This window comes from Lactuca serriola, chromosome 3, assembly GCF_051521515.1.
Source record: "Lactuca serriola cultivar US96UC23 chromosome 3, Lser_US96UC23_V15, whole genome shotgun sequence".
Lineage (NCBI taxonomy): Eukaryota > Viridiplantae > Streptophyta > Magnoliopsida > Asterales > Asteraceae > Lactuca > Lactuca serriola.
Window position 1 is genome coordinate 168,065,734 of NC_136410.1, and position 14,434 is coordinate 168,080,167.

General features: G+C 31.8%; 1 protein-coding gene across 1 annotated transcript; it reads left to right on the forward strand.

The window, feature by feature from the left end:
• Positions 1 to 826: 826 nt before the first annotated feature.
• Positions 827 to 4,292, forward strand: LOC145093353 (aquaporin NIP2-1-like). Its single transcript, XM_079031463.1, has 5 exons — positions 827 to 1,077; positions 2,697 to 2,921; positions 3,566 to 3,760; positions 3,849 to 3,910; positions 3,995 to 4,292. Exons 1-5 carry the CDS (start codon positions 946 to 948, stop codon positions 4,161 to 4,163), a joined length of 783 nt encoding a protein of 260 aa, XP_078887589.1. The 5' UTR covers positions 827 to 945; the 3' UTR covers positions 4,164 to 4,292.
• The last annotated feature ends 10,142 nt before the right edge of the window (positions 4,293 to 14,434 follow it).

Below are 14,434 nucleotides of genomic sequence, written 5' to 3' on the forward strand. Positions count from 1 at the left end.
ACCCCTAGCTTATCGACCACTCATGTTTAGACAGCAAAAACTATAATAATATTATCTAGTCATCTACTTTTGATTTAAAAATTATACATGATACAATTTAAGGAAAACAATCATTTCAATATAGATTATAAAAGCTGATATGGTTATTATTATATTACAAATAATTATGTATTGATGGTGGACACAATGACATTAGATAAATTTTGTAAACGTTGAGAAACATTACTATGAGCGTTATAGCGACTGGATTAATAGAAGTTTTGAGTTCAAAACCAAACACACTTTCTTGATTGTTGGTTTGAGTTCAATGAATGATATAACAAAAAAATATGGATTCAAAGTTTTTTTTTATTTTAACGCAAAGCTAACTATTCTCTTAAATTCTAACGAGATTTAAACTCTTGACCTCAATGAGAGATGACAACACCGAATACCGCTAGACTAGAAGTTGAAAATGTAATTTCATGAAATAACTCTAAAACTCTAAAAATAATATATAGTCTCTGTATTGGGTGTTTCACTTATCGCAAGTTTTAAAGAAAATTATTTTAAAATCATTAATGCTAGAGAAACTTCAATCAAGATATTATAACTATAGTCTTTAGGCCTTTCTTTTAGATTTACAATACTACTCTTTTTTTCCATCATTGGTAGTTTAATAAAATCTCTGTCGTCATCGATACAGAAAAAAAAATCTCTAGCCAACAAAGGGCCAAAATGTTAATTGCCACGACCTTCCTATCAACAAATCATGCATCTGATGAGTTTATCTTGTTCACAAGTTATTATAGTTTATAAAAAAACTTACTTTTCATATGCTTCAAGTATGTTAATTGTTTTTTGAATGGAAAGGGAATACGTGAATTATATAAACAGAACCTCAAGCACCTAAGGTGTCACTTTATAGCTACCACTAGCATAAAAGATTCCCTTATATTCATAATAATGTCCAAAACACATTCAAATTATGGCACAAATGAATTACCCATCATTACAACCGAAATATCGGAAGAAAACCAGCAGTTTAAATTCGCTACATTACTTCAGCTTCGTTATCCTCCTGGTTTTTTCCGAAAGGTAAGTTACCATTTCTATAATGTTTGATTTCATATCATCTATGTTATAGGAATGAGATTTAAAACCAAAAAACCAGAACCGGAATATGTAGAAAGCTCAGTCCAGGTTCTGGGTTTAAAGAATGGATTTGGTCGGGTTTCGGGTAATTTGGGTTTGGGTCCTTCGGGTTCGGGTAAACCAAGTTTAAGAACCGGAACTGGAACCGATGATGAGGGTCGGAACTAATTTTTGTGACAAGTTTAGAATATACATATCTCATTCGTTTGATGTTGGATTGATATGTGGTTTTTTTCACCGTGTAGTTTAAAGTTTATAGATGATTTTAGAGTATATTTGTATAATTTTTCGTTTCATATTCATTAACTTATCGTCCCCCAAAGTTGAGATATCAAAGCTAGAAATTTTTAATTTTCAACTTTTTTTGTATTCTGTGAAAATTTAAAATATATATATCTAATTCGTTTGAAATCATATTAGCATGCACTTTTTTTCAACATGTAGTGTAGAGTTTGTAAGAAAATGTAGACTATAATTTTATAATTTTTGGTTTTTTATTCATTGATTTATAGTCTTTTAAAGTCAGGATATTAAAGCTTGAAATTTCAGTTTTTCAGCTTTTGGTATTCTGTGAAAATTTTAAAACGTGCATATCTAATTAGTTGGAATTCGGATAACCAAGTAGTTTTTTCTAATGTGTAGTTTAGAGTTTGTACTTGATTTTAAATTATAATTTTGTTATTTTTGGTTTCATATTCATTGATTTACAGTCTCCTAAAGTCGGGATATCAAAGTTATAAATTTTCAGTTTTTTTGTATTATGTGAAAATTTTAGTTCATATCTAATTCGTTTGAAATCGGATTAGAATGCGGTTTTTGTTTTAATATTAAATGACTTAAAGTCCCCCGAAGTCGGGATATCAAAACTCAAAATTTTTAATGTTCAGCCCACTAATTAATCACCAAAAAATTTCGATTTCCCGAGTTTTCCGGTTTCAGATCTACTTTACATGATTTCCCACTCGATCCACTTTGACATTTCGTGGTTTTGCGGTTCTAGACCCATTTTATCCAGTATCTTACCCAAAACCGAACCGAAATCAGTTCCTATATACCGTTTCGGTTTCCGGTCTTACAAAATCTCGTTAACCGATCTCCGGTTTTTATGGGTTCGGTTTCATCTGTATCAGGTTTGGACCCACTTTCATCCCAATCTACACGGCATCACATGATAACCGCCATACGGTTAACAAGATGAGAATCAATAAGAGATATCTCATGTTTAGTGGCGAAGCTTCAATATTAAATTTTTTTTTTTTTTTTGGGGGGGGGGGGGGGGGGGGGAATATAATTTGTATAAAAATTGGTGAATAGGAGGGACCATAGTCAAGATTTTATGTTTTTGGACTAAATATGTATAAAATTAAAGCATAGGGACTATTTATGCCAAAAGAATCAGGGGGGCCACAGCCCCCCCCCCCCAGCCCTTGAAAAGATCCGCCCTGCTCATGTTCAAATTTTTGAATTACCTTTCTTACTTTGAGGACATGGTGATTTACATATTTATACCCTTTTATATCATCTTCAAGATGATTTCAAGATGTTCTGAAATTGTTTTTCAGGTGGTGGCAGAGGCGGTTGCCACCTTCTTGTTGGTGTTTGTGACATGTGGATCGACGGCACTTGCCACAAGCAATGAACACAAGGTGTCTCAACTTGGAGCATCGCTTGCGGGTGGTCTCATTGTGACGGTTATGATTTATGCAGTTGGACATATTTCAGGTGCACACATGAACCCTGCGGTCACACTAGCGTTTGGAGCCGTGGGACATTTTCCTTGGAACCAGGTACATGGGTAGACCTAGACCATGAATACCAAAATGGATCATATTATTTAAATCCATATAACTCAATAGGTTCGAACCATATGTGGTTAATGTGAGTGTGTGTTAAGGATGGGAACATGAGGACCAATAGGAAGCCAGGTGAGGTCATGTATGACTTGATTTGGGCCACTACATGACCTACTTTTAGTCGGCATATTGTATAGCTCCAATAGTTTCATAAATACTTTTATGGTGTTCAATGAACTAAAGTCATATCCATCCAACTTCAACTTCAAGTAAGGCTTTATACTTAGATATAAATATAAATATATAAACCGATTTAGTTATCGTTATTATGATATTTCAGGTTTTACATTATTAGATGTTATGTTAATTTGAATCGTTGATTTAGTTCCAAGGTGGTAGCATGAAATTAAAAAGTTGTATAGAAAAAACTATAACACTTGTGGATGCTTTCATAATGGTTTTTTTTCTAGATCTTAATGAAAAACTCGTTCAACTTACAAGTAGTTTATCTACAAGATTATATATTGTGTCCTCTAAGTTTTATAACTTAAAAGTTTTAAGTCCATAAATAAGTTAAGAATATTTATAATGGAAGTATATATTGATGACAAATGAAGCTCACCCATTGTGTTTATAAGGTCCCGATCTATGCAATTGCACAACTAACGGGGTCTATAGCGGCTTCATTCTGCCTACGTGTACTTTTACAACAAGGGACATATTTGGGCACAACAACACCTTCGGGGACAAATGAACAAGCTCTAATAATGGAAATCATCGTCACTTTTACAATGATGTTTGTCACCTCAGCAGTAGCCACAGATTCTAAAGCCGTAAGAACACCACGAAAGTACATTGACTTTTTAGAAAATGTCATAAAGTTAACAAGACCAATAATTCGATTCTAAAATTATTTTTCAGGTAGGAGAGTTAGCGGGTATAGCAGTAGGATCGGCAGTATGCATTACTTCCATCTTAGCAGGGTAAAATTTAACATAATAAAATCTAATTTTTAACTAAATATCATTGTTATAAAGATTAAGTTTTTTATATGAATTATTTTTCAGACCGATATCAGGGGGATCGATGAATCCAGCACGCACTATCGGACCGGCTTTAGCTAGCAATAATTATAAAGGGATTTGGGTGTATATTGTTGGCCCTATAACAGGGACGGTATCTGGGGTGATGTGTTATAATTTTGTTCGAGCAACTGATAGACCTCTTCAGATTTAAACATCGAGAATGAAGAGCAATGACGAAAATGCTATTGTTTAAAGATAAATTAGTTCTTTGTAATTGTATATTCCGATCAACTATAATGGTTTCTCATTGAATAGAATAATAAGGTAATAGAATTAGTTATTACATTCCATTTCATGTCATGCTTAGTTGGCGTTTAGGAATGGAATGTAATGAATCTTTTGTATTATATAAATAGCAACTAGTTGTGAAACCCGTATATTATACAGGTTGATTAAAACAAAATGTTAAATAGAAACGATTAAATGAGAAGTTTATTTGAATTTGAAATTTGAAATAAATAAAAATTATGAGAAAAAAACATGCAAAAAATAAATAAATTAAAATTATTGTTTAGTTATCAGATCCGTATACTAAATAAGTTAATTATAACAAAATATTAAACACAAAGGTTTAAACTGTAAATTTATTTGAAATTGAAATTGAAATTTAAAATTTAAAATTAATATCATTATGGTATGTTTAATTTATGGAAACTAATTAATAATATATTAGAAATGGAAAATGAAATAAATGACAAGTGGAAAATAAATATATCTCTAAATTATGACAAAATGACATGTGTCAAATTGAATGAGAGAAGGACATGTGGCAAAATCATTCTTATTTATTAGGGTAGATATGGTATTAAAAATATTATGCATAGTAGTTTATTATAGTTATAAATTATGGTGATATTACCCCATTTTACGGGGATCATAATCTCTAAAATTTCTTTTAGACAGGTACCATTTATATAATTTTTTAAACACATAGACCGTTTTCTACTGGGACATTTTCTATAAATTATAGGGGTGAATTTTGAATCTTACTTTTAATGAATCTACTTTCCTGATTCTTTTTATATGAAAGGAATGAAATATATCCCACATTGGTTGTTGTACGTAAAATCCACCATATGCATATGTTATAGAATGGAACAAACTCATTGTTACTATTTGGTTCAGATATTCGGAATTTAGATTGATTTTAAGCTAAACCGAATTATTATCTTGGATTGCGGGTTGATATTGGTTTGTAAAATAATAACCGAATAGTCCAAAAAAATTAAATGGCAATTTCTTTATTTATTTTTAATATATAACTTTAATCATTTATAAATTTACTAAATTGTAATTTAATTGTTAGAAACTTTCATCTAATATAATACTTTAATATGTATTTTTTATCAAAAGTTTTTGTGAATGAAATACTAAACTACAATCAATTTTTTTATTAGTTGTTTTTAAATTATAATTTATAACTACAAAGTTTTTTAGTTATTTTTGTATAGTTGGTTAAAATTTAAGTTATATATTTTTTAAAATGTCTTACCTCTTAAAAACCGAATTATAAAAACCGATCCAGCCGAATTGTAATTTGGTTGGATCGAACACCCCTATTCTTAAAAACCCACAGTTCCACATCGCTTTCTAACAAAAGTAGCCATCCTCCTAAGCCTCTATATAATGATTTATCAAGGCTTAGAAAGATAGCTTGCGATTAGGTTTGGGTTTAAACTTGAAACCAAACCGGAAGGAACTGAAAACTGACACACTGAACTGACCAGATTGGGTATTGGATTGGGTTTCGAAAACTTGAAAATCAATGATAACGGCTTTGGGTTAAAGCCTACCCAAACCCACCCATAATCATCCCTAACATTTATCACAAAATAATAATCCATTCTGCAATATACAATTCACACAATGCATTTTTAAAAATTGATTTATGATTATCCTTGCTACTAAAACATTTTAATAAAAAAAATGGTTGTTTGTCTGCCACATGTTTTGGCGGGATCAACCGTTTTGTAAGTTGAATTTTGACGATTGTATGATAAAAGTTAGATATTGTTGCATTTGTTGTTAGATAAATGTACAAGGTCGGTATCACTGATTAACTCTAATTTATAATGTCTAATGAAAATACATTATATGTGACCAAACTAATACTAGGAAACATAAAAAAAAATTGACATGAAAACGTACATAAAAGTAAGTGAGTAAGATTATTTTTTCAAGTTAACAAACAAAAGTTGATACGGAAAATCAGATTATTTATACTATGGGGTATAAACATGAAATTTTAAAAAATTGAGGTGTAATACTCGGATTCAGGTATGTTACCTTTTAGTCCTTGAGTTATTGATTTTATTGTAAAACAAGTCCCTTCGTACACTGGGCGTACATCTATGTATGCTTAGCGTACATGGGCAAGCGAAGTCGGGACCTTGAGCCACGTACGCGGGGGGTACGTAGCCAAAAAACAAAACCCTAATTTTTGGGTATGGTCACTATTTAAGCATATTTATGACCTTTGGACCCTCGCCATTATCAACCTCCACACCTCTAAATGTTCCAAAAACCGTAGTTTGCTTTGGAGTGTGATCTTTGAGCTTTAAAGTGACATTAGTGGCCCTTTTTGGTGTGTTTGCAAGAAGAAGAAGTTAGTGAGCAAGCCTTGGACGTGGTTGAGCTTCAAGATCCTAAATCTACATCATCTTAGGAGGCTTTTGGAGGTAAAAAGCTCCTACCTTGTTAATCCTTTTGATACTTAGAGTTAGGGTTTGCTTTTAAGCTCATTTTTTGGTACATGGACTCTTCTTTGCGAGTTTGGGCAACTCCAAAGACTAGAAATGCTAGATCTTAGTCCCTATGGCATGTTAGAAGCATAAAAATGTTATCTTGGTGGTGGATATGAAGTCATGCATGAACCTTGGTCCTTTATGTGAGCTTTGATGAACAAAAATGGATGTTGGACTCCCATAGCACATGTAAAGGCATAAAGTCGCCAACTTTATGCCCTAGGACCTCTTTTATGATCAAGATCTAGCTTTTGGTGTGAGTGACTGCATGGTTTAAGCACTTAATGGCCGAAAGTGCTTAACAAATATGTATGTTGGGCGTACCAAGAAGTACGCAGCATGTACTGCCCAGGACCGAGTACGCTAAGCGTACTGGAGTTACACTGCGTGTACACCCCAGTAGGCCTTTGGCAGTTATTGGACTTTTCTTGACTTTTGGGCCTTAACTAGTTTTGGGCCTTTGCCTGTTTAGGATAGTTGGGCCCATTTTTCTGTTGTGGGTCTTCCTATCACATTTTGGGCCTTTTGGGCCATGGAGCCCGTTATTGTGGATGGGCCAAATATGGTTAGGCCCATTATGGGAAAGGCAAATGGGACATATTTTAGGGGTTGTCGGATCGATAGCCGAGCAGTTAGTATTTACCAGCAGACCGAGGTGAGTTTTCTCACTATATCCATGGGTCGAAGGCACCAATGTCGGTCCATTACTTGTCATGTGGAAGGATAGTTGTCTATGGGTTTGCTTGTTTGAAAGACCTCAGGGTAGCCCGTGGCACTTGTATGGAAGACCATACAGGGTAGCTCATGGTACGTGGATATTAGACCATGAGGGTAGCCCATGGCATCTCAAGGAAAATACCATGGGGGTAGCCCATGGCAATTGTATGTATGTTATGTGGTATTTGTGGGAAACTCATTAAGCTTTTTCTTACAATTTGTATTGTAGTTTCAGTTACTTTCGGTACTAAAAAAAGGGTCCGGTTTGATAGTGCAACATTCACTCTCCACTATTTTACGTATTTACTGATAGTGTTACTCTGATAATTTGACATGTTTATTATGTAATGGATTTTGGAAACAAATTACGACTATAATTCCTAATTGAAAAATGAAAAAAAATATATATTTGGTTTTTGGGCTCTTACATGAGAAAGTGAAAATGAAATTATACAAAATTCAAATTGAAAGGGGTCAAAATGACATTATAAAAAACGATGGGTAAAAAATATCATTTTACAAATTAGAAGGATGACAAATATTCGATTGAAATATTCACCCACATTGCTAATTGATAATAGTACATTGTGGGATTCTTATTCTTTTGTTACTCGTAATGGAAATTGTCAAAAAAGTCTCAATATTTTCGGAAACGTTACACTTTAGTCCAAAAAAATTTTGAACATAAAAGTCTCGATTATTTGTAAAAACATGATACTATGTCATTTCCTGTTAAAAGAAAAAAAAAGACTTTTTGTTAATTTGAATGAAAATAAAATAATCGAGACTTTTATGTTAAAAAAAAAAAAAAAACTTGGGATTAAAGTGTAACTTTTCCGAATATATTGAGACTTTTCTGACAATTTCCTGACTCATAATTACATAATTATTTTGATAATCATGTTATTTTGTGTAAAAAGTTATGTCTTGAAAAATGCATTTTAAGAAGTTTATTTTTTTATTATAAACAAGTTAAGGCCCAAAAGTTTAATCCATGTGGTTTTCGAAAATATTAAGTTTAGTCCCTAAGTTCTAAAAACCTCACAGATGGTCTTTGTGGTTTCAAAACTTTTAACATTTGGTCATTCCGGCTAACTCCGTTAGCTTTTGGTCGTTAAGTGAAGGGCAATTCAGTCATTTCACTTCCATAGGGACCATTTATGAAGTTTTGCCTTATTTTATATATATATATATATATATATATATATATATATATATATATATAATTATTTAATATTAAAGGGTCCCACCCCCTCTCTCTCTCACACACACCATCTTCTCTCTCTCTCTCTCTCTCTCTCTCTCTCTCTTGTTAAGAGGCATCACCTCCAAACACCCTCTATTATTGTTTTGCTCGACCCCTGCTTTCCCAGAAGCCACAATTCTGGTGAGATAAGCTAACAGTCAAGGAAAATAGCCCATCGGAAAAACCGGTTGTCCACCTCTCCACCTCCCCTCGGTTGCTGAGCAAACCCACGAACCCCCACCTGTTGTGATGTTTCCGATCTGCTCTTTCCCTCCCTTTATTGCAGACATTTCTATGTTTTCGGTATATTTTTGTTAAATTTACATTCCTTATATTTGTTGTAGATGGGTAAGACTGATGATTTTCCTGTTGAAGAACCTTATTGGTAGAAAAATTGGTTTCAAATTAATTGTTGAAAGCTTTACCACTTGTAGAAAATATGTTTGTAGTTACAACATACCAAAGATAAGTGATATTGTTGACATAATTTTTGCATTAGTGAAGTTGGAAAAAGTGAATTGCATTAAACAGGTTAAACTACAACCACATTTTAAATCCATTTAAGTATCACATTCTGTATAGATTTTTTTACCCATCTTACATGTAATTTACCAACTATTATTTAGGACATTGAAAATGAGTCTGTTAATTGCATGGTCTCATATTTTAACTCTCAAGATACAGTTGGTTTTAAAGTATAATTTCCTACTTTTTCATTTTGCTTTGTTACATGACTACTATGTTAATCTTTAACATATATAAATTTTCTCATTTAAGGATCTTGCTTCCTTCGCCGTTGATAATACTCATATCTCTACTTTTCCGAAGAGCACTTTAGTGACTCCATCAAACAACCATGACACCGATGATCTCATGTCACCATCTACCAATGTGAAACGTAAACTTGGACATGTTTACAATCTTGATGATATTGTTTGTGAGTCATCAACAAAATCCATTGGAGTGAAGGAAGGAATTGTGTCCACTCAACTATTGACTCCTAAAGTTAAGAAGTGAGTTCTTTTGAACGTTTCAAACAATTTTCCATTTGGAGTTTTTTATTTAACATATCCAATCCAACAACAATTTTGCGCTTTTATGGTTTGCCAAAAATACCCAATTTATTGGTTTCATATTTGTGGTTTCTTTCATTTTATGTTAAGTACTATTTTGGATTCGTTAATAAATGTCGTCATTTATTTATTTTTAAACAGTATATGTGTGTATTGTAAATATGATGCATGTCTACGTATGTATGTGTCTAAATGAATTAAAAAATGATGCTATATTACACAATTTCTATTAAGATTTGAAAAAACAAGACCTTTTCTGTAAACGTTCAAAAACATGAAGATTTTTTTGAAGTTAGTAACAAATGGACTTTTTTTGACCTTTTTTGTAAATTTAGTAACACATAGACCTTTCAAACAGGAACTATCCTGCCAATTACAAAATGATGCTATATTACACAATTTCTATTAAGATTTGAAAAAACAAGACCTTTTCTGTAAACGTTCAAAAACATGAAGATTTTTTTGAAGTTAGTAACAAATGGACTTTTTTTGACCTTTTTTGTAAATTTAGTAACACACAGACCTTTCAAACAGGAACTATCCTGCCAATTACAATAATTTTATGAAAACTTCCTATAATACCCTTTTTTATAACTAACGATGCCTTTATATCGCAATTTCCTCATAATATAGCAATGCACTTTTCTTTTAACAGTTTACAGAATATATTTATAATCATTTTTTTATCCTTTCTACACTAAAATAGCAATGTACTTTCTAAGTACATTGTTATAATTAGCAATAGTTTAAACTGATTTGTGCAAAATGCTATATTTTCATTGATTTTTGAATTCACCTTATATAAGGAATGGAATTGAATGTATTAGGGAGGAGGGAGTCGTTCTCATTGAACCCACCGAGCCCACTGAACTCACTGTCACATTAGCTTTTTTCTTTGATTTTTCTTCATCTTTCCAAACCCACGACACACGGAAATCCTATCTTTCTCAACCTACTCAACCCAATCAATTAAAAAAAATATACAAAATAATCAAGGTAAAATCTTAATTAGCAATAGAGTTATCGCCGGTACCAACTCCCTCTTCGGCGGGTTTTTTAATTGGTTTCACGAACCCATTCCATCCTCTCTTTCTACTTTCTCTCTCTCATTTTCTCTTGTACCATATGTTTTAAGACTTGTACCTTAGTTGTTTAGTTTTTTTTTTTAATTGAGTGGGTTGAGTGGGTTAAAAAATATAGGATTTCCGTGTGTTGTGGGTTCGGAAAGATGAAGAAAATTAAAGAGAAAAACTGATGTGGCAGTGGGTTCAGTGGGAACGACTCCCTCCTCCCTTAGAAGGAATTGGAATGGAATTGAATTGAATTCCAAGTCAACTTGGTTTTGAAACCCTTGCATCGGCTTCTAGACAAACTCTTAGCACATTGGTCGTAAATCTTTTTGGTCTTTATCTATTTTCTTATTTAGACAAAATAATAATAATAATAAAAGCTTATGAGAATCATGATACAAGTTTCAATATTTGTTGATATTTTGTATGTTTTTGTGGTTGTACTCTGTACATTTTAATAAAAAAAATATATGTTTTCGGTTGTTGTGTTTGATTTAAATTAAAAAGGGTTAAATGCATATCTATATCTCATTTTTTTCAAATTTATGAAACCGTTAATGTTTTAAACAAAAAAATAATATTCAATATAAGACCAAAATATGTAATATTATATATAACTGGAAAATGTTACATGTGACATCAGTTAAATATTTATTTGTATGACAATGTTACAAGTTACAGCCAATTAAACGAGTTATGTTTTTGTCTTTGTGTGGTTATATGTTTTATGTATGTATATGTTGTATATCGATTTAACTATATTGATATTTAAAGATAAAAGATTCACAGAAAACTGAGGAATAAAAAGATATATAAAGATGTATGAATTCTTGCTAATGCAGCATTAGCTACAGCTACAAATTTGGCTGATACAAGTTTTCCAACATATTAAACACATGGTAAAACCCAAATTAAGATTATAAAAAATACTGCTTTCAGAAAATTAAAATAGAATTATATTAAAATACAGAAATTGCTAAAACCATTTTTTCCATCCAACTACAATCCTCCTTAATAAATAAAGAATTTATTGCCACATATTCTCTTCTCCTTGCATTGGACACATGCATTTTCTAAGGAATTTTTATCTAATGTATTTTTCACATGTATATTTTTTACTAGTTTATAACCCGTGAAACCACGGTTACAAAATAAATCAAATTTTCATAGTAAAAATTTATAAATTATTTATCAATTACTTTAAATAAATCATTAATTACGAAATATATCAAATTTTTAAAGTTATTATAACGTCAAATTTAACATATAATTAGAAAAATTAAATTTGAATTTTGAATTATTGCCTAATATATCTATTTGACATGTGGCATGATATTAATGAAGAGTTGTATTAGAGTGACACATGTCAAATGTAGATTAAAACTATTCATTTATTAGAACAGAGATTTGTTCCAGCAGATTTTAAGAGAAATTAAATATCCTCCTACCATTCGTTTGTATTTTTCCTCCTACCATATCAAATGTTGACAAGTGGATTAAATGATTATTAATTTCATTAAATGTCTAATTAAATGTGACATATGTCAACATTTGATATGATAGGAGGAAAAGTAGGAACAAATGGTAGGAGGATACTTAATTTCTCAGATTTTAATTGACAACTCAATAAATCATTCTTGTAAAATAAATATTAAATATTAAATTCAATTAGAATATAAATGTCTTCACAACTGTCAGCTAAATCATTGGTTCCTTTAGAAATTCACGCACCAAATTAGTAGAGATCCAATTTTCAAAATCCTTATGAATGATTGATTTCGAAAAATATTATGTCATAAATCTCATAAAATTCTCTCATATTGAGTAATCAATTTCATATATATGTATAGGTTATGTTGGAACTTTGTTAAATGGAAAACACTCTCTTTGGGACTTGTCCCACATTGGAAGAAAGAGGAAACTTATACTCCCTTAAAAAGCCTCTTACTAGTTGTTTACTAATTAGATCAAAGGCTTGGACTAGAGGGAGTGGGTTGGATTTGGTGATTGGGCTAGTCAAATTGGTCTTGAAAGCTTATATTAATATATATATTTAATGGTCAAAGATCGGCCTTGGGCCTTGGGGTCTCATTGACTAGTTACAATATTATATATATATATATATATATATATATATATATATTAATTCCGATTTTGACTTTTATTATATATTAAAAATCTGTTAAATTCGTTTTAACTGTCTTGACAGTTATTTTCGGTTAGCAGTTTTGGAGGGAAAAAACCTGTCAATCTATATGTATAAATAGATCACCAAAGACCAGATTTCGGGTTCAGAAAAATTGCATACAGATTCCTCTTATAATTTCGTACTCCAGATACAATGAAGGGAACATAGAGAATTTCGTCAGAATCAAGAGAAGTTCTTGGTTGATTGTTGTATCCTCTATACAGATCCCTACCAGGGAAATTTCTGTCTTAGGACACTGCAATTTGCAGGCCTCAATCTACATAATTTCGTTTTTTGTGTTTCTATTGTAAACATAAACCATCAAGTATGTTTTCTGTAAACTGATTCTTGTATATTTCATATATATATATATATATATATATATATATATATATATATATATATATATATATATATATATATATATCAATTTCGTTTGTTTTATTTCTAGTAATCTTGTTGATTGTATACTTCTGTCATAACAATCTAAGACAGAAATTCAAAGAGTGGAGAATGGATCAAAATTCCATCATCAAAACACATGTGGAAAAGCCTGAGAATTTCAAAGGCTCAGATTTCTGGAGATGGCAACAGAAGATGTTGTTTTATCTAACAACTCTTCATGTTTCCAATGTTCTCACTGATGATTCTCCCTCTCCTCCTACTAGTGTAACCACTGCAGAAGGAACAACACCACCCACTGTAGCCCAATTGGCAGAACATCAAAGGGCTGTGGAAACTTGGAACACAAATGAATATAATTGCAGAAATTATATTCTAAATGCCATGGATGATTCCCTCTATGATATCTACTCTACCATCACTACTGCAAGAGAGATATGGGAATCACTGGAAAAGAAATACAAAACAGAAGTGGCATGTTCCAAGAAATTCGTGATTGGAAAGTTCATGAATTTCAAGATGGTGGATACCAAATCTGTCCTCAAACAGGTGGAGGAAATTCAAGTCATTACACATGATCTTGAAGTTGAAGGTATGGGTATAAACTCTAACTTTCTTGTTGGTTCAATCATTGAAAAACTTCCTCCTTCTTGGAAGAATTTCAAACTATATCTTAAACACTTAACTGATGACATGAGTTTTGAGCAACTTCTGTTGAGAATTCGTGTGGAAGAAGATAACAGATTAAATGAGAAGGCAGATGCAAATTTCTTGGAACCAAGTGCAAACTTTGTTGGAGAAGCAAGTAGTTCAAGGACAAAGCACAACAACAAGAAAGGGAAGCAAGGCTCCAAAAACTCTTCCAAAGATGGCAAAAACCATGGCCCAAACAAGAAAATTTTCAAGAAGAATTCTGGTCCATGCTATGTTTGTGGCAAAACTGGACACAAGGCCAAAGATTGCAGATTCAGGAGGGGTCAAG